The sequence below is a fragment of the Macrobrachium rosenbergii genome, chromosome 1 (assembly GCF_040412425.1).
Source record: "Macrobrachium rosenbergii isolate ZJJX-2024 chromosome 1, ASM4041242v1, whole genome shotgun sequence".
NCBI classification, from domain to species: domain Eukaryota; kingdom Metazoa; phylum Arthropoda; class Malacostraca; order Decapoda; family Palaemonidae; genus Macrobrachium; species Macrobrachium rosenbergii.
In genome coordinates, this window is record NC_089741.1 from 53,875,810 (window position 1) to 53,903,556 (window position 27,747).

General features: G+C 37.7%; 1 protein-coding gene across 5 annotated transcripts in view; it reads left to right on the plus strand.

Annotated features, from left to right (window-relative positions):
* Positions 1 to 27,747, plus strand: part of LOC136837231 (cytotoxic granule associated RNA binding protein TIA1) — a 661,273-nt gene that overhangs the window by 375,375 nt on the left and 258,151 nt on the right. For all 5 annotated transcript variants that reach the window (XM_067102097.1, XM_067101991.1, XM_067102035.1 and 2 more), the window contains one exon: positions 22,817 to 22,904. In XM_067102097.1, the coding sequence (XP_066958198.1) occupies positions 22,817 to 22,904 (88 nt within the window). The remainder of the gene's footprint in view (positions 1 to 22,816; positions 22,905 to 27,747) is intronic.

The following is a 27,747-nucleotide window of genomic DNA, read 5'->3' on the forward strand; positions in this document are numbered from 1 at the left end:
CTCTCTCTCTCTCTCTCTCTCTCTCTCTCTCTCTCTCTCTACCGAGTCCGCAAAATGACACTCGAATTGATGGATTCCGTAAGCGAATATGATCTATATTTTCCCGCTGTATTTTACTTGGCTGACTTACAAAGAAGATATCATTATCAGCACTCGGGGGTAAATATGTAAATAGGCGTCAGGCTTGAGTGATGTATTGAACTTTACGTTCTTGTTGATACGTGGTCTGCTTTCCTTGTTTGTTTGTTTGTTTGTTTGTCATGTTTGTCAATAACTTATTTCTTCTTCTTCTTCTTCTTTTCAAGATTTCAAGTGTTTTGCAGTTGCGATGATGTAATTGTATTTGCAGTGAAGAAGCTTTTCTCTTTTACTTTTAGTGGATTAATACAATACTGGTAGTCTATTTTAAGGTATTTTTAAGGTACTGGTAGACACTTTAGATTATCATTTCTTTTTCCTTAGTTGATCGAGCTTTCCTGATTTCTCCTTTTTCCTTTTTCCGCCCTCTTTCAGTCTTTTATACTTAAAGCTTACTCCTTCCTTTTCCCTCCCCTTTCTTTTTCTTCCCCCTTCTTTTCCTCCCCCTTCTTTTTCCTCCTCCCCTTTCTTTTTCCTTTCACTTCTTTTTCCTCCCCTTTCTTTTTCCTTTTCGTTCTTTTTCCTCCCCCTTTCTTTTTCCTTTTCCCTTCCTTTTCTTCCAACTTTTTTTCCTCCCCCTTTCTTTTTCCTTTCCCTTCTTCCTCCCCCTTTTTTTCCTTTCCCGTTTTCCTCCCACTTTCTTTTTCCTTTCCCTTCCTTTTCCTCCCCCTTTCTTTTTCCTTTCCCTTCATTTTCCTCCCCCTTTCGTTTTCCTTTCCCTTCCTTTTCCTCCCCTTTCTTTCTCCCCCTCCTTTCTCGTCCCCCTTTCTTTTTCTTCTCCGATCTTTTTCCCAAATACTTCTTTCTCCTCTCCCATCTTTTTCCTCCCCCTTGACCACGGTCAACTCCTGACCGTCGCCGCTGTCCTCTTTTCCTTATGCCATCACTCCGGACACCCTTCTTTTCCATCTCTCCCTCCCCTCCTCCCCTTCTCCCATTCCCCGCCCCCCCTCAGGCTTTCCCCATGATGTCGGTAGTGGACAAAAAGATGTCATATTCTCTAATGGACCTGCGACATCGCTTTCCAAAAACGAAATTCAATCAGCACCTCCTATGTATTCAATTTGTAGAGAGACGCCACGTATACCCCTCATCAGCATAGATCCCCAAGGACCAACCTTGGTGGTCAGGGGGACGATGGGGGCTGGTGGGTAAGGGGTTGGAGAGGGGTCAGAAGGATGAGGGAAGAGATGGAGACGGAGGAGGAAGAGGAGGAGGAAGAAAAGGAAGAGGAGAAGGAGGAGGACTTCTGATGTTGTCTTGCTGTGGAAGAGTCAGAGGTATGAGGATGAGACGGAGGAGGAAGAGGAGGAGGAGGAGGAGGAGAAGGAAGAAAAGGAAGATGAGGAGGAGGAGGAGGAGGACTTCTGAGGTTGTCTTGTTGGGGAGGGGTCAGAAGTATGAGGGATGAGATGGAGGAGGAGGAGGAAGAAGAGGAAGAGTAAGAAGAGGAGGAGGAGGAAGAGGAAGAGTAAGAGTAAGAGGAGGAGGAGGAAGAAGAGGAAGAGTAGGAGGAGGAAGAGGACTTCTGATGTTGTCTTGGTCTCGGTTGGAGGAAGAGAAGTAATGACTGGGAGTGGTTGCAGAAGGAAGAGACTTGTAATGATGATGATAAAGATGAAAGGAAGGCAATATACATCGAGTAACGTGGCACTGGCTCTTGTATTGTATCTGTAGAGTCATTTCCTTTAAGGGAAAACTGCTTATTATATTATATATATATATATATATATATATATATATATATATATATATATATATATATATATATATATATATATATATATATATATATATATATATGTAAGGTTTCCTGGTGACTTCTCAGTGTAAGTGTACGAATTCTTGATGTGGACAAACCAAGTAACTTATGTTGTAGTTTTCTGTACAGGTGCTCATTCTCCAGCCAGCAGTTGAATACTGAATGTTACAGTTACCCTTACATTTGTTTTTTTCCAAAGCCACGCCCTTAATTGAGAATTAAAATTATTTTATCATGTCCACATTTTTCATCAAAACTGTGAAGAAAGGCACCTTTTAGTGTTACGCTTTGTTTCGTTATATTTCAATCGTTCCTTATTAACGTTATAAGCCGACGCTTCTACTCCTGATCTTCCGTGAAAGCATGCTCCAGTTCTGGTGTAATTAAGTAATAAAAATCTTTACGATAAGTACCTTCTCTCGTCCTGGTTACGTGACGCTTCATTCGCTGATACCACGCTACATAAAAATCAGTTTTAATTTGACTGTGTGTTGTAGGTATAGCGGATAGCAACAAAGTTTTCAGGGATAGCGATGATTAACTAAAAGATGTTTGAAGTTTCACTGGTATTGAAGGCAAAAGCAAACAACGGAGCGTAATTATATACCTACGTTGCAGGAGATTTTAGGAATTCAGTGGAGCAAAGTAGAAAATTGCGTGTAAGAGCAAAACTTACAAATCTTGAATGGTCTTGATTTCTCTCCTCGGTTTCTTAATATTTTCTATATATTTTTTCACCTCATATATTCTTATTTCATCACAATAGATGGATAGTCCTGTCTGTATTAGATGCCAATTTGTTAGGGGACACAAAGGGACACGAATAGATTGTTGTTTTGGCCAATAGGGGAACACTGCATCATTAGGCTCCTTAAGGTCCAAGATTTATCGATGTATATCGAGGGTATTACATCTACATTTCTTAGTACGACGCATGTAATAGAGAGAGAGAGAGAGAGAGAGAGAGAGAGAGAGAGAGAGAGAGAGAGAGAGAGACTATTGTCTCTTTATTGTCATCTTCCTGTATGTCATTATATTAAGGTCTTTCACCAAAGGGACGCGTCGTGACCTCTCTACAATGCTTCTTGTCAAGTGTTTGGTGTATAGTCTTCACTTTGATAACAGTAGATCTAAACAAATTAAACTCCATATGATATTTATGGCGCTTCGCTTAGGCTTCTGGAATGTTTTCTCCAGAATTTCAGACATTTTTATCTATCTTCTGGTCTGTCATCTCCAGAATTTCAGACATTTTTATCGATCTTCTGGTCTGTCATCTCCAGAATTTCAGACATTTTTATCTATCTTCTGGTCTGTCATCTCCAGAATTTCAGACATTTTTATCTATCTTCTGGTCTGTCATCTCCAGAATTTCAGACATGTTTATCTATCTTCTGGTCTGTCATATTCGGAAGAGGGGTGGAAATGGGTGTGGGTAGAGGGAGAGGGGAAAGGGAGTGGGAGGGGTAACTGTATTTGATCCTTTTGTCCCTTCGGAATGCGATGCATAAAAATAGAGTAGAGGAGGCAAATGACACGTCGCCCTCAGAAAGAGAAGTACACTTTCGGCTGATGTAATAAATCGGATGGAGGAGACCCGACCTAACCGACTGTAACAATAGCACGCCGTCGTTATGCATTTCCTTTATTGGGGTTGGTTATCTAAGAAGTCTCCCAACCCCCATTTATTATCTTTTTTCTTTCTCCTCGTTTCTTTCCTCCGCTTATTATTTTTTCGTGGAAGGGAAGCAGGCATTTGGCGTGCCATGCCGAGCGACATATTCGGGTTGTTATGCGGATTAATTAGCACGTGAAACTAAAGTGCTGTTTTGGGTCGTTTTCTCCTGCGCAGCTGTTGGTTAGTAATTTGAGGGGAAATCGGGAAAATTATGAAGGCTGTTTTTTCTTTTTTTTTAGGAATAATTGAATCTCCTTAGGGGGTAGTGTCGTCAGTGCACCTCATGCGGTGCACTGTAGTCATTAATTAAGGTTCTTTGCAACGCCCTTTCAGCACCTAGCTGCAACCTCTTTCACTCCTTTTACTGTACCTCCGTTCATATTCTCTTTTTTCCATCTTGCTTTCCACCCTCTCCTTACAATTATTTTACAGTGCAGCTGCGAGGTTTTCCTTCTGTTACACCTTTCAAACCTTTCTACTCTCAATTTCCCCTCCAACACTGAATGACCTCATAGGTCCCAGCGCTTGGCCTTTGGCCAAAATTCCATATTCCATTCCATCCATTCATAATTGGACCCTTTCTTTACATTCCATTACCAGACGTTGCCTTGCGTCTTTGCCATTGAATATCTGTAACCAGTCTTCTATTCAATACTGCGGCAGTTTTTATTTTCAGGCAGCTTATGAAAACGATGGCATATGCTCAGAGTTCTCACTTCAGTGCTTTCTTGTTTCTGATAAATTTATATACAGATGTTGATTGTTGTCTACGAAAGCGTTATTAGTATTGCACTACAAAGCACACCGATCTAAAAACCGTGGTAGACTGTTAGGCAAATGTTAGCTTGAAACCAACTTAGGTTCACTGTATGATATGTCAGTTGGTAAGAATTAAAACGAAAGGTGGGGAATACATAAGGTTTTATTTTATTCCTTAGAAAGTCTTTGCGGCACGTGCCTGTCACAGAATAAAATGTATTAATGGCTTTAATTTTTTTTCTTGGATATTTTAACATTTTTCTAGACATATTATCGGTGACTTTGAGAGGTTGAATAACAGAGATAACTCGACATGCTTCTAATTTGAGAATGTAGACTTTCTGGAAAAATAAGTGAAAGGATTTCTTGGTGACCTAAAATAGAAGTAAAGGCATGTAAGCGTCATTTGGAATTTCTGCGTTTTATTACTGTACAGAATATAAAGTGATGATGCTTCACTTTATTACAGAATTTTATAAAGGAATGCTGTATTGTTTGGTGGTAGACGTGTTGATGTATTAAGCACAGAACACAACCAGAGGCTGCAATTTAAACAGCTTTTCTGAGCAATTCGGAAGTCTTTTTTCCCCCCTCACCTCTAGAGGGGAATCATTAGGTGTTTTATCAGTGAACGACTACACATCCCTTCCATCCCCCTTAAATCCCACCAGAGGGTGTGTCTTTCTCCCCTCCCCTCTTCTCCTTTTCCCCTCCCTTCCCCATCTCCCTCTCTTTCTTTCTCTCTATCTTCTGTCTTTACCCCAACACCATCGTCAAGCGTGCAGTACCCTACCTCTGGGACTCATTAGTCTTAAAGTATGCTTAAGAAACTGGTAATGAGGGGAATCTGAGGGGAATCACTACTGTCATTCTTGCATCCTTCCTCTCTCTCTCTCTCTCTCTCTCTCTCATCATTTCTTTCTTACCTCTTCATCCCCAGACAAGGACTTCCTTTTTTCCTCTCTCCTTTGAGAACCTCTTATTGTAATTTCTTTGGGTGTCCCCCTTTAGCGGCGTCTGGCTTGTTACTTATTGTATCTTTGGCGGTCTGTTGGACTTTGCTGGTCGGCCTTGTTTGCCTAGCATACTCCTGTCGTGTTTACGTGGGAATTCACGCTGTTTTCAAGCAAACAGAGACGTGTTTGCATTAGACTCGAGAGCTTTTGGTTGAAAGGCAAATGGACAAATAAGGCAACAAGCTTAAAAATGTAAGATGAAATCACGAGTGTGTTTGTGTACTAGAGAAAGTAAGTCTCTCTCTCTCTCTCTCTCTCTCTCTCTCTCTCTCTATTTCCTTATCCTTACAGCACCTTTCATACGTTCTTTCAAAACCAAACAAGACTAAGGCGACGACGACGACTTCGTCCTCGTCGCTGACAACAAGGCCAGGACGAGCACTGAAGGGAACGGATCCTAAGGATACGCTCTCCCAAACAATGATTTGATTTTATCCAAGGATTTCTGTCGCATATTTATTTCCCTTGCGTTCTTCTTGTCATATTTGGCGATAAAAGCGAAGGCGAGATATTTGCATAACGACATTTCGACAATGCTCGCTTCGACTGACTAAAAATAATGCATATGGCAGCGGCGTATTAAACCTGCCTATACAGGTCCCCTTTCCGGCGGAGAATTAGCCCATTGTTTGACGGTGGTGAACTTTTAAAGACAAACTGTTCTGTTTGCGTGTGTGTGTTTGTGTGTATACACGTTTGTATGGTTGCTAGCATGTACACACACACACACACACACACACACACACAATGTATATGTAAACACGGTTTCTTCCATTCTCGAGAACTTGGAACCAGTGGGGCCGAGACCTCCGGTTCTCAGTAAGTCTTTTGGGATGAAGTTACTTGCCTGTTTGCTTCTTTGGCCTCATTTCAGTCCATTGCTGCTGACACCAGACTCACACGGCCTTTTGAAGTTTCTGTGTTCTTCATTTTCCAAGAAGAGGTTGTCAGCTGCTTGTCCATTGCATTAATGGCGTCTTGCTTTTACCTGTGGCCACCTATAGCGGACTAGAGCGGAATAGACTCGCAGTCGTTAAACAACAATGAATCGGCTTCATTTCAGTCCACTGCTATTGAAACCAGACTCACACGGTCTTTTGAAGTTTCTGTTCTTCATTTTTCAAGATGTCAGTTACATGTCATTTCAATAATGGCGCCTTACTTTTATCAGTGACCATCTATAAGTATGAACCAGACTCACAGTCGTTAAACACCAATGATAAGAGACCGGCGTTTCTACCAGAGAATGTTCATTAAAACTAGTCATGGGTAGTCAGTTAAATGCATGCCTTTATACGGGCACTCGCGTGATTATATAGTGTACACAAAGTAGATTGGAGTCTACACGGTATCTGTAGACATGCGTGTGACATGGTATGGTCCAAGAAGTTAATGTTGAGCATAATGTTTACTTTTAGTGATTTCCTTTGGGTTAATATCATGTATTATGTAAACTACAACGTTCTTTGTATGGTGTGTTTGCTTCTAAAAGTTCAGAGGAAAACTTCATTATCATTTATGTACTTTCTAAGATACGGGGAACTTGGAATGAAAATAACTCTCTCTCTCTCTCTCTCTCTCTCTCTCTCTCTCTCTCTCTCTCTCTCTCACTACATATATATATATATAATATATATATATTATATATATAATATATATATATATATCTATATACATATTATATAGATATATATATAGATATATTTAGATATATTCTATATATAGATATATATAGATATATATATATATATATATATATATATATATATATATATATATATATATATATATATATATATGGATAAATATGTAGATATATATATTTATATATATAAAATGTCATATGTGTACTTTAAGATACTGGGAACTTTTTCTTTCTTCTTTCTTTCTTCTTTCTTTCCTTCTTTCTTCTTCTTTCTTTCTCTCTCTCTCCCAGGGAAATGTATATTGTATATGTGTCCCTAAAAATTCTGCCATTTCGAAAAGACGGGGACTTTTCAGAAACACCGAAACTTTGTTTATTAAAGTTGCCTCATGGGAAGCGCGCACATTTTCCTACCACATTGATAGGTTTTAATATTCAGAGGGTTTAGCTGTTCTCGAGCTTTTGCAGCCCTGCATAGGATTTTGTGTGTATGAGAGAGAGAGAGAGAGAGAGAGAGAGAGAGAGAGAGAGAGAGAGGAGAGAGAGAGAGAACTAAGAAAGGTTGGTTTGTTTTATTTACGAGAGATTTTAGACAAAACTAAGGAACGTAGGGTTTTAGTTTTAAAAAGGTAAGAAGAACTGAGAGTAGAAATAAAATTTTGGTAAGGTTGCAGAGAGAGAGAGAGAGAGAGAGAGAACTAAGAAAGGTTGGTTTGTTTTATTTACGAGAGAATTTAGACAAAACTAAGGAACGTAGGATTTTATTTTTAAAAAGGTAAGAAAAACTGAGAGTAGAAAGAGAATTTTGTGTATGTTGCAGAGATAGAGAGAGAGAGAGAGAGAGAGAGAGAGAGAGAAGAGGTGAGGAGAAACTAAAGAGATAAAAGGAGATGAGATTCTTTTTGTAAGTTGTTGAGGAGAGGTTTTGAGTGTGGGGACAAATTGAACGCGTTTTGAAAGATTTTTATTTGAGACCTTGTGGGGGAACGGGGTTATCGGAACGGAAAAGGGAGCTGGTATAATAATGCGCATTTTCCGTCTTCCTTTTTTAAATTCAAATTGTGGTTTTATTAAACTTATAAAGAAGAAGAAGAAGAAGAAGAAAGTGAAAAGAACAGTTTTACAGGCCTTTAAATTTGTTTAGCATCTTTTGGGGAGTGTTCAGAAAATGCTGGAAGGATTTCTTTCGGAGCAGAATGGAAAAAGTGAGGAAGTGAGAGAGAGACAGAGAGAGAAATGGAAGGAAAGGGGGAAAGAGAAAATAGAAGGTAAAGGGTGTGGACCTGTAGAGGATTTTCGCCAGTGTTGCAGAGAGTCTCTTTTTTTTTTTATCGCTTTTCAGTGCTGGCATTAAATCGACACGTGGTGGACTGTATTGGCACTAACCTTCGGTTTTTGTTCTTTGCAAATTTAAATAAAGCAAAATCGTGTGTACGGGATTGTATTTTTAAGGTTAAAAATTACCAGCAGTGCAGTAAATAGTCTAGTGCCTGTTAGATAGAAAAAATATAGTATTTAATTATATTCTAAGATTAAAATTCCAGCACTGCATGAGATAACCAGTGCCTGTTAAATACAAAAAAAATAGTCTGTATTTAATTGAATTTCAAGATTAAAATTACCAGCATTACAAGAAATAATCCAGTGCCTGTTAAATAAAGAATATAGTATCTAATTGTATTCTAAGATTAAAATTACCAGCATTGCATGAGATAACCAGTGCCTGTTAAATACAAAAAATAGTTTGTATTTAATTGAATTTCAAGATTAAAATTACCAGCATTACAAGAAATAATCCAGTGCCTGTTAGATAAAAAAAAATATTGTATTTAATTGTATTTTAAGATTAAAATTACCAGCATTGCATGAGATAACCAGTGCCTGTTAAATACAAAAAAAATAGTCTGTATTTAATTGAATTTCAAGATTAAAATTACCAGCATTACAAGAAATAATCCAGTGCCTGTTAAATAAAAAAAAATATAGTATTTAAGTGGATTTTAAGATTAAAATTACCAGCGTTGCAAGAAATAATCCAGCGACTGTTAAATACAAAAAAACTCTGTATTGAATTGTATTTTAAGATTAAAATTACCAGCATTGCAAGAAATAATCCAGTGACTGTTAAATACAAAACAGTAGTCTGTTTTAATTGTACTTTAAGATTAAAATTACCAGCAGTGCTATAAATATTCCAGTGCCTGTTTAAATAAAAAAACTATAGTATTTAATTGTATTTTAAGATTAAAATTACCAGCATTGCAAGAAATAATGCATTATCTGTCAGATACGAAAAATAGTCTGTATGTAATTGTATTTTAAGATTAAAATTACCAGCAGTGTAAGAATTTATCTAATGCCTGTAAAATAAAAAAAAAAGTCAGTATTTAATTGTATTTTGAGATTAAAATTACCAACATTTCAAGAGATAACTCAGTGTCTGTTACAGTTAGCGAAGAGTCAAGGTAACCAAAGTTAGTTCGTTATTATTTAACGGCGTAACGATACAGTTATTCCTTATCTGATAAAAGTCATACCCCCCGAGGACAGTTCTACCTGTGACCTTGAGACCAACTGTCACGAATTAGAACCTGAATGGCTGGGAGGCAATTTCAGAAAAGTCATTAAAGGTATGGTCGTTTATTTCAGAGCTTAGGAGGCAGAATGCGCACATGCCATTACTTTTTCAATCTCTCTCTCTCTCTCTCTCTCTCTCTCTCTCTCTCTTTTGCCTGTCTGTGCTGCTCAAACATCCACCTTTTGAACAGCGCAGGCGCGGCTAATCCGTAAATATTCCGAGGTATTTGGGCGCAAGGAAAATTGAAATTCTCACGGGGCAAAATTCGAGGTTTTTAAACATCTTCATTTTCAGTTTGGGCAAATACAGATTTCAAAGCTCAAATCCAAGCTTCAGGTTGACAGGTGAAGCCGCCAGGTGTAATATGTTAATGAATGGAAAATGCTCACATACACGGAGACACGCGCCTTTGGTACCAGTGAATATTATTTAGAAAAAAGGGAGAAAAAGTCTGCCGTAGGATTATCTGGAGGCTCTCCTCCCTCCTAACCCCGGTCTCCCTAAGGTCCCCCATCACCCCTCCGTTCCCCTGGTCCTCCCTGAAATATCCCCACCTGCCCCCCCCACCTTAGGCATGTCCCCAGTCCGCTTGGCCCTCTCTCGTACGTACAGTCACACCGCAATTATCAGCATGCAACAAAGTAATCATCCGGGATATTCAAGCCGCTAGTGTAATTAGCCTTTGGACATACACGTACAACTAAACACACACATACACATACATACACACATATGATAAAGCCACGTACACGCACTCCCCCTCCCAATCCATGGCCCCTCATACTGGAACTTCTGGACATATTTCATACTACTAAACGCACGTCAAGGATGAAGTTGCCAAAAGCTTGCACCAAAGATCGTACACACTCGCCTATGTTTCATTCACACAAAAGCCTACGTGTCTTATCCTTTATCTATACACGTTATACACACAAGCACGCACTGCTAAAAGCATTAACACAAACCCTATAACGTCCTAAAGACTTTCTGTTAACCGTCCCCCTCGCCCCCCCAGGCTCACCAACCCCCATACAGGATGTCAGTAACATTCACATTTGCACCGGTCCAGTCGTAAATTCGAGCATGCCTTCATGCAGTAAAGCGTACATGTGTATCGGGTCCCGCACGAACACATTTTTGGTCGCTTTTAACATTTCAGCATTGCACTTTTTATTGATGGCTGGCGATAAAGAAATCTAAATGGAAAGAGTTGAACGTATTTGAAATTAGGCGGAGTTATTGCCGTCAAATTACTGAGCGCGACTGAGAATGATTTGAAAATGGTGAGAATATCCATTTGATGTCGGTGATGTATTTGTTATTTTGATAAATCCCGGCGCGAGGTCTTTTCCGTCATTTGTATTGCGCGCTGGCACGAAACAGTGTCACAGGAAGGGCTTTGTTCAGACGTCAAATACCGTTAATGCATTTTGGCTTTTGCATTTCTGAAGAAGGCTTCTGCGAGGCGATTGATAGACTAGAAAAATAAAGGATCATGATGTTATTCATTATTATTATTATTATTATTATTATTATTATTATTATTATTATTATTATTATTATTGCATTTGTGGAGAAGGCTCCTTCGAGATGATTGATAGACCTGAAAAATAATGGCTCATGCTATCTCATTATTATTATTATTATTATTATTATTATTATTATTATTATTATTATTATTGGCGTCGTCTGTGTTGTTAAACCAGGTGTACAAGATTGTCATTTGATTTGTTGCTTTCCTCTTGATAACCATATTTTTCTTAAATGATCAGGGCTACTTTAACATTTACCTTTTGTCATTCTTTGCCTTTTTTTTTTTTTTTTTTTTTTTTTTTGTAGCACCGATAACTTCGATTATACCGGTTAAGATGGTCTTCTCTCCTGTACAGAGTTTATGCAGTGTTAAGGAAAGCTGCTGATAAGTTATTTGTGTTAACCTCTGAGATTACACACATGTTGAAGCATTGACTCAAGTCAACTCGTCTTAATAGTTTAGGAGATTTTTGGCTTAATGATAAGAATTTAAATAAAGATGTGTAAAAGTGGGAGCAGTAGCTAATATTAGGATCAAGAGTTTAGATTTTTTAATAACCTTGAACCATAAGTGTGAGAACATCTAGATTGTTGTGTGTAAGAACGTGTAATTATCAAGTAAAGTCTACCTTCACGGGGACGAACTGATGTGTGTAAAACAGTGCCCCTGGCAGTGAAAATTCTTATTTAACCTTTGACCTCTTAAGTAGGACACTGACCCTTGGGTCCCCACCTAAAATATGAAAACCTCATATACATCAGTTATAAAGTACATATGAAGTTTTATATCTCCTAACCTGGAAAAGCTCGTAACTGAGCAGATAGACACAGACAGACAGACAGGTCAATTATCAGATGCCCCGTGTAGGGTGCACTGTACAAGTAGGCATTACTTAAGGTTCTTTGTTGCGTCCTTTCGGCCTCTAGCTGCAACCCCTTTCATTCCTTCCACTGTACCTCCGTTCATATTCTCTTTCTTCCACCGTACTTTCCAACCTCTTCTAACAGTTGTTTCATAGTGCAACTGCGAGGTTTTCCTCAATTTTCTTTTCAGCGCTGAATGACCTTATAGGTCCCAGCGCTTGATCTTCTGCCTACATTGTATATTCTATTTTATTCTATCATCAGGTGTCCCCGGCGTGTAAACTGGTGACACAGAAATGCTACCAAAATTTTGATATAAAATAATTTGATGTATGATGTCCATAGATCGATCTCCAGACAGACTGAAAATCTACCATAGCTCTTGTTTGAAAGCCTACGAGGAACAAGACAGATACCATAGTAGTATTTACCGATAGATTTCACTCGGTGAAAAGTTCTGTAACGCTATTACTGTCCTGTATCTATTTGATTTGTTATTTAAACATGGCTTTTCATACTACAACTGCAAACTTTGCTCCCAAAAAATGAAAGAAAAAAAAAAGTTAGTTGAATACTTCCCGCGATGAATATTCTGTGAACAAATTTACCTTTCCAATGGTTTTTGATGGTTTCGGTAATTCTCAAATAAAATAAAAACATATGAAAACCATTTTTATTTATTCATACTATTGATCATGTATTACGTTAACAGATTCCATACCTTTTCCAGTTGCATACTTTTAATTAACTCGCTATGCAATTTCATGGGAAGTATGGTGGATATTATTTCCTAAAAATGCATTTGTTTTGTGTTTCTGTGCAAGTCACTCACTCAGCGCCTCCTCTAAGGTCACAGAAAATGATGAATTATGCTGTTTGTTGTCACTGACGATTGTATGTTACGGACAATGTAGCACACCATCTCTCATGTTTCCTTTCTAATATATATATATATATATATATATATATATATATATATATATATATATATATATATATATATATATATATATAATACATATATATATATATATATATATATATATATATATATATATATATATATATATATATATATATATATTCACACATATATATTTATATATTTTATACATATACAGTATGTTATTTAAATATGTGCATTTATATCCGTAAAAATGTTTTTGTAAATTTTCTCTTATGTACAACAGTGTTTTGAAGTGTTGCAGTAATTGTAATATCACTGAACGCTAATAGTTAAGTACATTGTAATATAGTCGATTCCTTTTACAGGTAAAGGAGCTGCGTTTTAAATTGTGATCCATATCTGCCGTGACTATAGTTGCTTTCGTGGATCAGAATTGAGTCTCCTGAGCTATTATTCTCTAAGACAGTTCGCTATCTATATTTACTTTAATATCGACTCGACAGATGTACGATAAATCTCGCTCTATTCTCTTAGAGCTGTAACTTTGTCTTCAGTGCCAGAGCCTGCTCTGCGCCGAGGTGTTTTCTGTTGTTGACGTTTGTGTGTTCGTACGCAAGGTCGTCTTGGTGGGTGAGCTTATCCTCTTTAACAAGAGTTACAGCACAGCACAAGTCTCTGCCAACGTTAGTTCATAGTTCTTTTTTTTTATTGGCCCCTGCAGACTGTGTGTGTGTATGTGTGTGTGTGTGTGTATGTGTCCAAACATGCGTGGCTAAAAAAAGCGCACACATACATGCATTCATTTTTACAGTATTGTAATTACTTTTGTTATTCTACTAATGGACAAGGGATGCCCTCTGCGTCCAGTTTCACTTTACAAACAACCTCGATTTTTTTTTTATACATGTGCAGGGGGGGAGCATAATTGTGAATTTTTTTTCCTTGTATTGTTAAATTAAATTGCGCATGGACATTCATCTGTGCAACATTCAAATGTTTTTCCTGTCTTTGACGTTTTCGATTACGTTGATTTGCTAGAAAGATTGAATTTAATTAATATAAGCTGTAAGCATCCGCTGTTTGATACGGCCGAGGGATAGAACGCCACACACCAACTGTAGGCGATGTGGAAAATAGTGGCGTTGTGTTACCAAAACATTTCTTAACAATACGGATGGAAAAGTGAAACCTGGATTAACGCTTTTCAGATAGGTATTAAGAGGCACTGTATATTAACTTTAGAAGGGAAATATAAAATATTACTTTTGGAGAGGACATGCAGTGATATTAACTCTCTTAAAATGAAAGAGTATATGTGCGTCTCTATAAATTACACGTACAGTGCAGTTACACGACTGCCCAAGTAATGCCTCCGTTTTTAATAATAATAATAATAATAATAATAATAATAATAATAATAATAATAATAATAATAATAATAATACTAATAATATCTGTAGCTTTAATTAATAATAATAATAATAATAATAATAATAATAATAATAATAATAATAATAATAATAATAATAATAATATCTGTAGCTGTAATAACGATTATACACTCGGTTACGAATCCCAGAATAGAGTAGTACAAGTGTTGAACCTGTAATTGGCTGGGTTCGAGTGCAGGAGAGCACCTGCTCCAGGCTTCATCAAGACACTTTAAAAAAAAAATTTTTAAATCCCGATCTAACGTTATCATTTCCAGCAGTGATTAATCAAGCCAACTCCATTACACATTTTCAATTTTTCCTTTCTCTCCACTTTTTTTTTGTTTTTTGTTTTTTGGTGTGGGGGAAGTGGGAAAGGGGGGGGAAGGGGGTTGGGTAAAAGGTAAGATAGGTAAGGCATCAACAATTAACTGCGCTGTCATCCATTGAACGGAAACAAAACAGTGCTATTATCGCTTCGCTTTACTCACGATATTAGCAGGATTGCTCTCTGGCCTTCATCGGGGGCGATGAGCCGTAAATTATTCAGCTCGTCAGCGGATGACAGGTAAAAATTCATCCTGAATTTTGGATGCTTAATCTATGATTGGTGATGATGGCGTGGTGAGAGTGGTGTTAGTGATAGTGGTGGAGATGGTGGTGGTGTTGGTGATGGTTGTGATGGGGGTGGCGTTGGTGGTGATGGTGATGGTCATGGTCATAGCGATGGTGATAGTGATGGTGGTGGTGGTGGTGATAGCGATGGTGATACTGGTGGTGATAGCGATGGTGATAGTGGTGGTGAAAGCGATGGTGATGGTCTTGGTAATTATCATCCTTAATAATATAGGCATTTTAAATGAGAATTTCTTATTTTGATGATGCCTGCCTTTATAGTATAGTATTTGTCGTTGTATGTTGCAAATTATCCAAAGCGTCAGCTTATGACAGGTAAAGATTCATCTTGAATTATGGATGTAAAGTTTTTTATGGAATATGATGGTGGTAGTTGAATTCATGGTGTAAATATTTGTATGCATTCAGTTCAAAAATTATGATTATAATTATTTTTGTAGTTTGCTTATTTTGGATGAAGATAATGATATATAATCATATTCATGATGTGTATTGTTTATATAAGTTTTTGTGGGAAAAATTGCTGATAAATGTTTTAGTTAGGAGTAAACATGTATCATCACTACCCCTGGCCTAGGCAGAAATACAAACGCAGAATACAGATATGTCGAATAAAATGTTGCATGAATATGAGACTATATTCAACAAGAAGAAACGAAAGTAACAGACATTCGAGATGTTAGGTATATAATCTTTCCTAAGCAGCAGCAGCAGCAGGGGCACCAACACCCGCTCCGAAATCAAAACCGTTTAATTAATGCCCCGACAAGCTTGACAGCAGCATATAACAATTGTAATACTGCATCTTGATGCCAGACGCTTAAGTTAAATTAAGTTGTGTATAGCCATTCCGATGATTAATTCCACGGACGCCGATCAGTTGCGGAGAACGTAATGTATAACGTTCGGGATTTATTTGTGCGTCTTCATAGTTCCGAACTGGCGAGGGATTTGCCGTTCTCCCGAAGTATAGAATAAGGGGTATAAGTTCTGAATATGGGATGTCAGTTCTAGAATCATTTTTTTTTAGCTGAATATGGGATATCTGTTCTAGAATTATTCTTCCAGCTGAATATGGGATATCAGTTTTAGAATTATTCCTCCAGCTGAATATGGGGTATCAGTTCTAGAATAACTCTTTCAGCTGAATATGGGGTATCAGTTCCAGAATAACTCTTTCAGCTGAATATGGGATATCAGTTTTAGAATTATTCTTCCAGCTGAATATGGGGTATCATTCTAGAATAACTCTTTCAGCTGAATATGGGATATCAGTTTTAGAATTATTCTTTCAGCTGAATATGTGATATAAGTTAAAGAATTAATACTTCAGCTGAACATGGGATATCAGTTCTAAAAGTTTTTCAGCTGGGTGAATGCACGCGCAAGTGTGTTTAGATATTTACGCTGCATAAATCGTGTATATTCTACATCGGTATGTAAAATATTTCCTTTTTTAAGATAATTTCCTCTCTCTCTCTCTCTCTCTCTCTCTCTCTCTCTCTCTCTCTCTCTCACCTCTCTCTCCATAAATCCCAAGACGTCTGTCTACTCAAGTATTGCTTTAGTATTTCAAAAATTAAGCAGTTTCCAGTAAACTGGAGAAATTTTTCTGAAGATTATATTATATATATATATATATATATATATATATATATATATATATATATATATATATATATATACTGTATATTGTTTGTGTGTCAACTAAGAGCAGCGATATGTAAATTACTATTTTGCATGAAACTTGTTAGCTTAAATACACACTTTTAAATGGAAGGTATAATTTTCTCACATCTAAGCAAAGTCCAAATGTCTTGAAATATTCACATGTGTTTTCGTGTTAATTTGATAATGGTCAGAGTTTAAGATGATTTGCAGTTGTATGACCTTAATTTTATCATTTTCGTCAGACAAATAGAGTCCTATTTGCATTTTTTATAACGTTCAATTTTTTAGCACGACACTTTGTAGATCACCGGACGCGTTCTGTTACCAAGGAATTTCTGACGAACAGAACACACCCAAGAAAGAGCCTGACATTTCCATTGTATTCGAACTTTGTTCGTAATAGCATTCATTAATAAGGCGTTGGTATGGAGGCTTCTTCTCCTAACCTTCCCCAAGATGTGTCCCGAGGCATATATGAGAGGTTGTGGGGCGAGGGGGGGTTTGTTTTAAGAGCGGAGAGAAATCCAAATTTGGAGGGATTAAGCCGAAAGTGCAGGGCGGAGCTGAAGAGGCATGCTGGTGGAGGTGGTGGTGGAGGAGGGGAAGGTGGCAGGTGTGAAGGGGTGGGGGGAGGGGAAGAGGGGTGGGGGCAAAGCAAAAGATAAAAGGGTTAAGGGGGATTGCAGGAGAAGGCCGAAGGGGTTCAGGTGTTGTTGGTGCTGGAAACACTTTGGTAAGAGAGTGAGTGGAGATGGAGGGGAAGGGGGGAGAGGGGGGGGTTTTGAATGGGTCTGGGGCGGATCCACGAGGAAGTGGAACACTGGAACGTGACCAAGGGGTAACCGACATGCCACATCTATGCCTTCCAGGTTTTAGCTACAAGAGAGGAGGAGGCTGAGTGACATGTAAATAGACACGTGATGCGATGGGGGGCTGGTGATTGAGTTCGGGGGAACAAGTTGAGTTGATCGGTGGTTTGGGATTTTGTTATTGATATTTCAAACGCACATGTATATATATATATATATATATATATATATATATATATATATATATATATATATATATATATATATATATATATATATATATATATATACAGTACATGTATATGTATATATATACATATATATTTACATATATAATGAATGTATATATTATATATACATATGTATATATACATATATATATACACACGTACATACTGTACAAACGTACATACACCCATACATATACATATTCAGTTAACTGCAAAGTAACTCGTTTATATAAGCATTTGCTACGAACAGTAGCGTGTAAATCTTCATATACATTAACATTGTCATACATACATGCATACATACATACATGCAAATATTAATTTGCCCATGAACTCAACTCCGTTATCCATAAATCCCTGGATTTAATTCGCATATAGCAGCCTCGACGGTTTTACTTAGTCGCTCAGCTGAGAAAAGGTTAGAACAGAAATGGCAGGCAGAACCTTTGGAGTGTGACCCCCTCAGGTGTTAGCATGACAAACGGTCGAGTGGGATCACCTGGACGAGTGGGACTCGAACCGAGTGCACGCGAGGACCGACAGAAGTTCGAGTGTTTGTCGAAAATGTTTTCGAAGCCTATTTTTAAGCGAGGAACACCGTACGCCAACGTTTTCGATGTCACGTAGAAAAAAAAAAGGAAGCGAGGAAGGCGAGACCTTGGTTGCAGCCCGGGAAAATACATATGCCATACGGTTGAATATTTCTCTCCTCGTTGAGAGAGAGAGAGAGAGAGAGAGAGAGAGAGAGAGAGAGAGAGAGAGAGAGAGAGAGAGTTAATAACTGTTTTAGAAGGGTGTTCTTGAACGTGGTATATTATTTTTTTTTTTTAGAGAGATAAGAGACCAAGTGGTATGGATGCGAATAGTTGGCTTAGAGATATACTTTAAAACTGTTTATAAAATTATTTTTGAGAGAGAGAGAGAGAGAGAGAGATCGCCCACCTGTTTTGGAGGGGTGTACTTGATTGCGATATGGATTTATGTTGTTTTTAGGGAAGTACTTGGTCTTGAGTTATGATTTTAAATTGTATATAAAAACAGAGAGAGAGAGAGAGAGAGAGAGAGAGAGAGAGAGAGAGAGCTAGCTTACACCTGTTTGAGAAGGGCATACTTGACTGTGATATGGTTTTATTATTTTTTTTAGAGACAGATATGAGAGAGATGGGTTTGCAGATGAGCACTTTGCTGAGGGATATGCTTTTAAACTTTACAGAAATAGATTTGTAGGGAAAAGAGAGAGAGAGAGAGAGAGAGAGAGAGAGAGAGAGAGAGAGAGAGAGAGAGAGAGAGAGAGAGAGCTTTTGGCTATATGGCTTGGAGGGGAGAACTGGATTCGTAGATATGATTTAGTGCACTCGATACCGGCCGCCTTTTCGATTTTCCAATATTCTAAAACCGAACTTTCATATGATTCCGAGTTCAATACGATCCTTCACTTTTTTTCTACGCAATTTGTTCTGCTCGGATAATCGTAATTTATGCCTAAGCTTTAATAACATTAAATAACCTTCATTTGTTCTGAATCGATGGAAGATATACTTTCGGAATTCCCACCCTCCCCCAATATTATTTTTTTTGGGGTACTTTTTTGTTTTTTAAAAGTAATGACTGTTACGGGATATTACTCTATTATCTAAGTTAATTGCCTGCATAATTGTTTATATTTTCCGAGTGCTGGCTTGGTTACTCGGCCGTAGAGAAATTAGTTGATTTTTATTTCGCTGAAATTTCCCCCTCCCTTTTTTATTGTGATTAATTACATGGATTCAGAGAGCTGTTCTGAGTGAATATCGCTTCATATTCTGTTTGTTGCGATACAATATTTTATTTCTTTTTGATGCCGTGTCTTGCTAGTATCGCTGTGTGTAAATATTTACGTGGCTGAAAGTTTTTTTTTTTCCTTTTACCAAATTTCTGTTATTTTGTTTATGGATCTGGAAATAATATCTGTCCGAAAAATAATCAAGTGCAATTTAATAAATATATATATTTTTCAATTCTCGGCAACCACGCTACAGCCTCATAACGCGGAGAATTAACCTACCATACTGATATGTTATAGCTCCCAGTAAACAATCTAAAACGCTGCTCTATTATTTTTTTTTTATTTTCACGATTCATCATATGAAACTGTAATCTATGTAAAACGATGTTGTATATTTCTTGTTTGTATTTTTTGTTTGTTCATCGTCCTTTGGCATACTGTTTTATATCCTGTATGATGGAGTATGCTAGTCCATGATTCATTTATTTACGTAGGTGTGGGATTAAGTCGATAAGATCAGCGTACATATAGGTCAGTGGCCAGTGCATGTGATATGCAAAAGGATACAATTTACAGATATGTCAACTTTAGTCCAAAAGGGGGGAGATAGAATAATGGAGTTTTGAGTATAAATGACTACAGAATGGGGCAGGAGAGGGAAGGAGGTGTCTGCCAAAGGCAAAAAGAGAAGAAGAAGAAGAAAAAAAGAAGAAGAAGAAGAGGGGAAAGAGAAAAATCTCCTTGTTAAGGGCGAAAGGGGAAACTAAAAAACTAAATAGTTCTGGTGGATAGAAATTGAATAATGAATGGTAAGGATGGAGATAATGGTGGCCTGAGAGGAGTAAGGGGAAAGGATGTGACTGCCGAGGGGAAGACGGGAGTCACACATGGCAATTATGGTCTACGAAGAGGGGATGAGATCACGCCGAGTATATAAAGGTTCTTATGACATTGCTCTACTTCTGTTGTCTTCGGTGTCTGGTTTTTCCTCTTGAGAGAGAGAGAGAGAGAGAGAGAGAGAGAGAGAGAGAGAGAGAGAGAAAAGAGAGGGAGAGGGAAAAGGGCAGGAGGTTGGCAAGAGGTGTGGTGGGGGTTGAGGGTGCTGTGCTTGTCATAGTGATGGCGGTTCGCTCACCAGAAGAACATGATGATAATGTTTATTCTTGCGTTAACTATTTCAGTTATATAGTTTTGCCTGTGGTATTTTGTGCATCTCATTATAGCCTTGGCTTTTTAGGTTTCTGTAAAAGAAAACTATTGAGATGGCTTTGTCTGTCCAGGCTAGAGGGCTGCAAATTGGTATGTTGATCATCCACCCTCCAGTCATCAAACATACCAAATTGTAGCCCTCTAGCCTCAGTAGTTAGCAGTAATCATACTTCTGGTACCGCTACAGGTACCAACAACACAGGCCACCACCGGACCGTGGTTAAGTTTCGTGGGCCGCTGCTAAGAGTTTCATGGGCCCTTGCTGAGAGTTTCATTCAGCATTGTACGTTGTACAGAAAACTCGATTGCCCCGAAGAAACTTCGGCCAATATTTTACTTGTTTTAAACGTTCTTATTCTGGTCTTGTCCCTTTCAAAATTCTCATTTTAGCTGTGGACTTTTTTTAATGTTCTCATTCCAGTTTTTTTACCTTTTAATATTCAAATTTCGCCATGGACCTTTTAATGTACTCATTCTAGTCAGTATTCTCAGTTGATTCGCGGACTTCTTAATATTTACATTCTGATCTCGACCCTTCCAGTATTCTCATCTTAGCCTTGAACCTTTTATTCTCCTCGTTCTAGGCTACCATTTTAATAATTTTCGTTTTAATTTCATTGTATCTGTGACCTTTGCGACATTCTTATTCTAATTGAGGCCTCTTTTCATTTCACCCAAAAGCACAACTACTCTGAAAGACAACGCAAATATTAGTCATTTTTAGACATCCCATACTGATTTGAAAGCATCTCCTATGCTAGGTATTGGAAGTTTCTCAAGTCATTCATTTGTGAAACAGGTGACAAATAAGCACTTTCATTGCAAACTTCTTTTGGTTAATGAAGGCTTAACCTTCGTTAAGCCCTTAGTCTTTCGTTCTTTGAGTTTATTTTTTGTGCGAAAACATATGTAACGCATTTTTTAAACCGGGTAAGATTGTTAGGGTACTTGAGGTAGCAAGTATTGGACGAATAAAAAAATCGCGACGTTACGAGAGGTCTTCTGGGAGGAGAGAGAGATGGGGGTGTTGAGGGAGAAGAGGCTGCTGCAAAGAAAGAGGTGGAGGAGCCTAGGAGGAGGAGGAGAAAGAGGAGGAAGAAGCTGTAAAGGAAGAGGTGGAGGAGGAGGAGGAGGAAGAAGCTGTAAAGGAAAAGGTGGTGGAGGAGGAGGAGGAGGAGGAGGAGGAGGAGGAAGAAGCTGTAAAGGAAGAGGTAGAGGAGGAGGAGGAGGAGGAAGCTGTACAGGAAGAGAGGGGTAGGGGGGAGGAGGAGGAGGAAGCAGTAGTAAAGGAAGAGTTGGAGGAGGAGGAAGTGGAAGAAGCTGTAAACGAAGAGATGGGGGGAAGAGGAGGAGGAGGAGGAGGAGAAGGAATCTGTGGAGGAAGAGGGTGGAGGAGAACCGAAAGAGGTAGCGTTGGTTGTGGTGGTGGCGGAGGCTGGAGGCTGGAGGAAGGGAACTGCGCCTCAGCCGAGTGAAACATTTAGATGTGGGTGAATATTTCGGTGTTGGTTTGTCAAGGCTGAGCTTGGGACTCGAGGGAATAGGCGGGGTTTAGCCCTTTGAACTTCTCAGCCGCGAAAACCATTTAGAGGCAAATGAAGTCAGTTATGGAAACGAAAGGAAAATGAACCCGACTGGATGCACTTTGAGAGGCCTGATGTTTCATTAAAGAGTAATTGAAGCTTCCTACTCTCGGCCTCTTATCAAAATACGAACACTTAAGCAGGGATGGAAAGGGGATTTAGGACAAAAGGGAAACAGTGTGCGTATGTATGTACACCAACACACACAAACTAACCAATTATATATATATATATATATATATATATATATATATATATATATATATATATATATATATATATATATATATTTATATATATATTTATATATTTATTTATATATATATATATATATATATATATATATATATATATATATATATATATATATATATATATATATATAATTATAATTGCAGGACGATTTGATCAATCATAAGACAAATTTTTAGCAAGAAAAATTAAATTTTAAACAATCGACAATTTCGTTGAAAAATTCCTAAGAAATTTCCCAAGTAGATTTCATTGAATTGGCTATTCCTTTGTGTATATATATATATTTTTTTATACATTTAAATTTATGTATCAGATGTTCGCCACTAATACCAATCTCTTTCTTTCCAGAACACTATCACATTTTCGTCGGTGACTTGAGCCCAGAGATCGAAACGAACACTCTGAGAGAGGCCTTCGCGCCGTTCGGAGAAATTTCAAAGTATTTTTGCTTAAGGTTCTTTTATGCAGATGTAATATATACATGTATATATATATATATATATATATATATATATATATATATATATATATATATATATATATATATACTGATATATATATATATACTGTATATATATATATTATATATATATATATATACTGTATATATATATATATTATATATATATATATATATATATATATATATATATATATATATATACATATATACACACATATATATACACGTCTGTGAATGTATTTATGATTTCAGTTAGGGAATGGAAAATCATGATGGAATTGCATATGTGCATTACATTGCAAATATTAAAATATTTACAGATAATGTTTGATTTCAATCTGGATATGATGACTTGTGCGCTTTGGCAACGCGTTAGATTTCCTGTTTCATTTTCGTATTACGCTGACAAAGTCTCCATTGAAGATTGAATAACATTTATTACAATAACCGTACGTTTCTTCTGAAATTTTTGCTGTAGAAACCACGCTCTGTTTTCAGTTCCTAAGGTTTACAGTTTTCTCGGAGTCTGTAGCCTTGCCTTTCTAGGTGCGAAGGGATGCATAGTCACTTATCAATAGCGATGTTTATGACTTGAGAAATAGCCACTGAAAAATAGTCATTTGCATTGCATATGAATGATCTTTGTTCGTTTATGGAAGCCTTTTTTTTCATTAAAGAACGGTTATTGTATTTTTTAAAAGCAAATCAAGTTCTAATCTTTATACGAGAATGTTGTCGATTTTTCTTGTGTGTGTTAGTGAAGGTACGAACATGCATTTAGGTGTGTCGAATGATTATGGTCCTTCTTGAACTGATATAATGTTTTTATTTTCATATTCCCTATATGCGCCTGTACCATGTACACCCATTCAAATCAGGTTTTCCTATCACTGAACTATACGGTACACATGTTTTCGTTTGGTGAGATTTCTTAAACCCAACCTCTTTTTAAAGTTACTCTTTAAACCTTCTCCGCCTTGTCAACTCAAGATAACTTGACTCAACCCAAGCCTGATGTTTCTCTCTCGCTGTCAGCCAGATACAACAACAACAACTACAACAACAACAACAGCAACAGCAAGTGATGTAGGCGCGTAAGAGAGAATGCAAATGACGGAAAAGAGTTCGTAAACTCTATAAAGTTTCCGTGTCAAAAAAGTTGTGCGTTGCGATGTTTCAGAAGATATGGGGAAAGTCTCTCTCTCTCTCTCTCTCTCTCTCTCTCTCTCTCTCTCTCTCTCTCTCTCTCTCTCTCTCTCTCTCTCTCTCTCTGTGTTTAGTAGGGGACCTCTCATACTTCAAGTCTTGTCCACTTTTATTCATACGAGATACTTTTTTTTATTATTCTTTTATTCCCATTTTCTGTTTTATTATCTGCACGTGGAAGATGTATAGTTCCTCCGTGGCGTTATCATCTCTCTCTCTCTCTCTCTCTCTCTCTCTCTCTCTCTCTCTCTCTCTCTCTCTCTCTTTGTGTGTGTGGATGTCTGTGTGTGTGTTTCCGAACTCTGGCCTGGAATATTTTATGTGTAACTGGTTTGCTGTCTGAGACCCCAAAGGAAAATGGTAATTCACTTCACTGGTGTTTTATGTTTTGGACCTTCCTTCATCTGGTTATTTTCGCTCTATTTGTTTACTTATTTGCTCCTCCAGTTCCTGCTTCTATCGACGTATTTTTTCGCCCCCCCATGCTTCATTCGTTTTGGAGAGCTGGCGGTAAATATCTTTCTTTGTGATAGATCCCGAAGGGGATAGCGTCGATTTCTCTTCTCCGTTTTATCTTGAAATAATTTAGGTACATCTATTTGTCTCTCAGACACTACAGGGAACTTGCAAAACAATCGAATTTGCTTTTATCGAGAACTTCCCTGAGAATGCCGAGCACTGTATTTTCAAATTCCTTCGTTTCTGTCGTTATCTAGTCAAGAGGAAGTAGGATTTTCATTTAGAAGTGCTTCAAAATATTGTCATTTGAACATGAACGAGACATCATTGTTTTGATTTGACTTGTTTCAAGTTCTCGAAGTTTATCTGTTAAAGTTTCGCAATGCCCTCAGGCTTCAGCTGAAAACTGTTTCAGAATGACTTCGGGTTACCTTGAATACAGTTTTAAAAAGTTCCTGAGGCCTAACTTGAAAACAAGTTTTAAAAGGTCTTGGGGCATATAGCGAATGCAAGTTTAAACTTGCCTTCAAACGAATCTTGCAAATATTTTTAAAATATAATCTCAGAATGGAAAAAACAAGTTTGAAATTTCAAATATTTTGGAAATAGCATCTCAGTTGAAAAAAGAGTGTTTCAAATCTCTTCAGACCTAGCTTGAAAATACAGCCACCTTTATATCGAAATATCACTTGTTTTGAAATGTTTTCAGACCTAATATAAAAACTGTTTCCAATTGTCTTCAAATTTAAACCTAACATAAAAACTGTTTCCAATTGTCTTCAGATTTAGCCTTTATGGGGGGAGCTGCGATTTTCTCGAAGTGAGACTAAGGTTGCATTTCGGAAATTCTCAGCAAGTCCGATATATTGAACAACAGAACAGAGTTGTTTGTTTTTTTTTTTCTTTCTTTTCCTCCAACGGCTTCGTCTGCATTGTATTGGGCGAATTTGTGTTCAATCAACTTTATTGAACCCTCGGCTGAAATTTCACTGGAATGAAACAAACATTTCTTCACATAAGCGCTCTCTCTCTCTCTCTCTCTCTCTCTCTCTCTCTCTCTCTCTCTCTCTCTCTCTCTCTCAAAAAGGAAGGAAATTCTCTCCGTTTCACGATGATGAGAAATCTCTCTCTTTCTCTCTCTCTCTCTCTCTCTCTCTCTCTCTCTCTCACTCTCTCTCTCTCTCTCTCTCTCAAAAGGAAATTCTCTCCGTTTCTCAATGAGAAGAGTAAATCTCTCTCTCTCTCTCTCTCTCTCTCTCTCTCTCTCTCTCTCTCTCTCTCTCTCTCTCTCTCTCTCTCTCTCTCAATAAGAAAAGGAAATTCTGCTTCTCAATAAGACAAGGAAATCTCTCTCTCTCTCTCTCTCTCTCTCTCTCTCTCTCTCTCTCTCCTCTCTCTCTCTCTCTCTCTCTCTCTCTGTGGCGTTTGTGTATATATAAAAGTCAGCTGCTTTGATCTATCTCAATCAGTCGTCTTAAGTGTCACCAGAGGGGAAGGAAATGCCTTAACCTTCTCTTCCCCTCTTTAACCAGCTCTCCCCTCCCCCCAACACCCCTTGTAAAAAGATGACCGTTCCCATACCACTACTTTACAAAATGAGAGACCATTGGCTATATTTTATCTATTTATTTATCTACTATGTATTATTGGTTTTTCGGTTTTTTTTTTTGTTTTTTTTTTGTATCGCTGTGAGATACGAAATAATTTTGTAAATGAGGTAGCTTGCGAGTATCAATTTGCAAGCGAGAGAGAGAGAGAGAGAGAGAGAGAGAGAGAGAGAGAGAGAGAGAGAGAGAGAGAGATACGAAATAATTTTGTAAATGAGGTAGCTTGTGAGTATCAATTTGCAGGAGAGAGAGAGAGAGAGAGAGAGAGAGAGAGAGAGAGAGACGAAATAATTTTTTGTAAATGAGGTAGCTTGTGAGTATCAATTTGCAAGCGAGAGAGAGAGAGAGAGAGAGAGAGAGAGAGAGAGAGAAAGAGAGAAAGAGAGAGAGAGAGATACGAAATAAATTTGTAAATGAGGAAGCTTATGAGTATCAATTTGCAACCGAGAGAGAGAGAGAGAGAGAGTACGAAATAATTTTGTAAATAGAGGTATCTTGCGGGTATCAATTTGCAAGCGAGAGAGAGAGATACGAAATAATTTTGTAAATGAGGTAGCTTGTGAGTATCAACTTGCAGGCGAGAGAGAGAGAGAGAGAGAGAGAGAGAGAGAGAGAGAGAGAGAGAGAGAGAGAGAGAGAGAGAGATACGAAATAATTTTGTAAATAGAGGTATCTTGCGGGTATCAATTTGCAGGAGAGAGAGAGAGAGAGAGAGAGAGAGAGAGAGAGAGAGAGAGAGAGAGAGAGAGAGATTTCCACGCGCAATATGCTCACTCCTTTGTCTTTTATGCTGACTACCCAGTGTGTATTATTTCAGTGGGAGACAAAGGAGGATTCCTGTCAAACATTTTTACCTTTTATTTTCTTTTTTTTTTTCCCTCGCCTTTTTTGTATTTACTCTTTTGGACCTTCATTTTGATGTTCGTAACGTGACTTAATTCTTTTCTGGAATATTTTCTGTGAAATGTATTCTTTCTGGATTCGAACTTCTGAGTCGAGCGCTTGTACTTTGTTTTTTATTTTCCGTTTTTATATAGACACCCGGAAAGTGCTTTTGCTGTAATTTTCACGGTCGGACCAATTCCGAAATTATCAAGACTTTTTTTTTTCGTACGTAATTCATACTTGAAGGATGGATGTAAATCGTAAATAATTGTTTGTGCAGTCACTTTTATGCACAAGAATATTGTAATGTTTCTCTTGCCCGTATAGAGAATTAAAGGGGATGCATTACTGTGCGACAATTACTTTGCAAAGAGTCCATTCACCATAAAATTTATTTTCACCAAAGGGCCAAATTGTCATTGATATTTTGCATAATGGTTTTATAGTTAGCATTCTCGTATGTCAGTAGTATAAGCATTTTGTGTCCTTAGCATCCTTTCATGATCTCTGTTGCATCCCTTTGTTTCGAATAAAGTTAATATATGGTTGTTTTATGGTGTTTTGTGACTAGGTACACACACACTTGTTGGATGATGATCATCACATTGAAGAAGGCATTGCAAAGGTTATTGCCTCTCTCCAGACGAACTGAGAGACAT